This window comes from Notothenia coriiceps, unplaced genomic scaffold, assembly GCF_000735185.1.
Source record: "Notothenia coriiceps isolate Sejong01 unplaced genomic scaffold, NC01 NC01_scaffold00004585, whole genome shotgun sequence".
NCBI lineage: Eukaryota > Metazoa > Chordata > Actinopteri > Perciformes > Nototheniidae > Notothenia > Notothenia coriiceps.
In genome coordinates, this window is record NW_011337286.1 from 1 (window position 1) to 2916 (window position 2916).

Genomic DNA, 2916 nt, shown 5'->3' on the forward strand with positions numbered 1-2916 from the left:
GAGACACACACACACACACACACACACACACACACACACACACACACACACTTGTATACAGTATATATATATCAACACACACATGCAGTTATCGAGGCGTTGGGTTTGCGTTGAGCATCTGTCCTCCCTCGTGTTCAGACTCTTATTTATTTATCTCCTCAGTCTGTTGGCTTTCTTCTGCAGACACACAACAATAATGCTCTTTAAAAACTGTGTCATATATACTACTACTGATAATAACTCAAACAATCACGTGTGTGTGTGTGTGTGTGTGTGTGTGTCTCAGTGATGTGTGTGTGTGTGTGTGTGTGTGTGTCTCAGTGATGTGTGTGTGTGTGTGTGTCTCAGTGATGTGTGTGTGTGTGTGTGTCTCAGTGATGTGTGTGTGTGTGTGTGTGTGTGTGTGTCGTTGTGTGTGTGTGTGTGTGTCTCAGTGGTGTGTGTGTGTGTGTGTGTGTGTGTGTGTGTGTGTGTGTGTGTGTGTGTGTGTGTGTCTCATTGATGTGTGTCTCAGTGATGTGTGTCTCAGTGATGTGTGTGTGTGTGTGTGTGTGTGTGTGTGTTTTAGTGACGTGTGTTTCAGTGATGTGTGTTTCAGTGACGTGTGTGTGTGTGTGTCTCAGTGATGTGTGTGTGTACAGTTAATTATACAGTTTCTGAGGAACAGACATTTAGTTTTCTCTACAGGGGAAATCTGCATTTTGGTTTGAGGACACAGAGACCCTGTTACCTTCAGACTAAACCCTGTGTGACCTAAATACAAATCATAATAACTGATGTAGTAAATCCACTGAGATAATGCTCTCAGACAAGAAGACGAGAACATTAAGAGAACTGAATATAATATGAGTAATAAAAGGTATTTCCAACGCTTTGCTGCCCCTCAGAGACGAGGAGGACCTGAGGACGTCGCTGGGGGAACAGGAGGGGGCGGAGCATAGGAAAGACTCCGCCTCCCTCACCCTGCGGCGGACGGGGGGAGGAGCCCCGCTGGGAGGGGGAGGAGCCCCGCCGAACGACGGGGAAATCTACAAGAGCGGATTCCTGGTCCGAAAGGTCCACGCCGACCCCGACGGGAAGAGGAGTACGACTTCCTGTTGCTCAAATGATATTTAGATTTAATTTGTTTCTTCTTCTCCCTTATCTCTCTGTTGTTATCTGAAGGTAGTAATTAATTTCCCATGATGCATTGTGCCTGCAGCTCCGCGGGGAAAGAGAGGATGGAAATCTTTCTACGCCACTCTGAAGGGGCTGGTGCTCTACCTGCAGAAGGTAAACACCTGGACTACATTACCCAGCAGCCCCTCTGTTTCACACACTGCAGCTCCTCCACAGGAAGTGTCTATTTATAACTCTGTGTCCCAAATACTGATGGAAACAGGACAAGCACCAGATCTGACTATCTTTAATGTTTGTTTTTGTAGTTTCCTCTGATTTATATCTGACACCACTCCTGTAGTTCTTTCAACAAATTTTAACAAATTAAAGCACACCATACGCAACTTATAACATATATATAACATTTATCTTGTTAAAAATAGCAAAAAAAAGTTACAACCTACAATTATTTTAATGATAGTCTTGGAAACAATGCTTTCTGGGAGTTGTAGTTTACTTTGTAGTGTTGAATTGGTTGTGATGATGTGACGCTGCTCTGTGGTTGGCTGTGATGATGTGACGCTGCTCTGTGATTGGCTGTGATGATGTGACGCTGCTCTGTGATTGGCTGTGATGATGTGATGCTGCTCTGTGATTGGCTGTGATGATGTGACGCTGCTCTGTGATTGGCTGACAGGATGAGTTCCGAGCGGACCGGGATCTCTCTGAGGAGGACGCAAGGAACGCTGTGTCGATTCATCACTCTCTGGCCATGAGAGCAGCCGATTACAGCAAGAGACCCAACGTGTTCTACCTGAGGACGGCAGACTGGAGGGTGTTCCTGCTGCAAGCACCGTGAGGACACTCACTCACACACACTCACACACACACACACACTCGCTCACACACACTCACTCACACACACACACTCACTCACACACTCGCTCACACACTCGCTCACACACTCACTACACACACTCACACACACACCACACACACACACCACACACACACACACACACACACACACACACACACACACTCGCTCACACACTCACAAACACTCACACACACTCACTCACACACTCACTCACTCACACACTCACACACTACACTCACTCACTCACACACTCACACACACACTCGCTCACACACTCACACACTCACACACTCACTCACACACTCCACTCACACACTCACACACTCACACACTCGCTCACACACTCACTCACTCACACACTCACACACTCACTCACTCACTCACTCACACACACACACACACACGCTCACTCACTCACTCACACACTCGCTCACACACTCACTCACACACACTCACTCACTCACACACTCACTCACACACTCACACACTCACACACTCGCTCACACACTCACTCACACACTCACACACACTCACACACACACACACTCACACACTCGCTCACACACTCACTCACACACTCACACACACACGCTCACTCACTCACTCACACACACACACACACACACTCTCACACACTCACACGCTCACTCACTCACTCACACACTCACACACTCGCTCACACACTCACTCACACACACACTCACTCACTCACACACTCACACACTCACACACTCACACACACTCACACACTCACTCACTCACACACACACACACTCACTCACTCACACACTCACTCACTCACTCACTCACACACTCACACACACACACTCACACACACACACACACACACACACACTCACACACTCACTCACTCACTCACACACACGCTCACACACGCTCACACACACACACACACCACACACACTCGCTCACACACT

The 2916-nt window shown here is 47.8% G+C and overlaps 1 protein-coding gene across 1 annotated transcript; it reads left to right on the top strand.

Annotated features, from left to right (window-relative positions):
* Window positions 1-887: 887 nt before the first annotated feature.
* On the top strand, window positions 888-1981 carry LOC104942476 (PH and SEC7 domain-containing protein 1-like; the record flags this gene model as incomplete). The annotated part of the gene is made up of 3 exons (XM_010767706.1): window positions 888-1084; window positions 1202-1272; window positions 1796-1981. Coding segments are annotated over 3 exons (430 nt in total), but the record flags the coding sequence as incomplete, so codon positions are not given.
* Window positions 1982-2916: the final 935 nt, after the last annotated feature.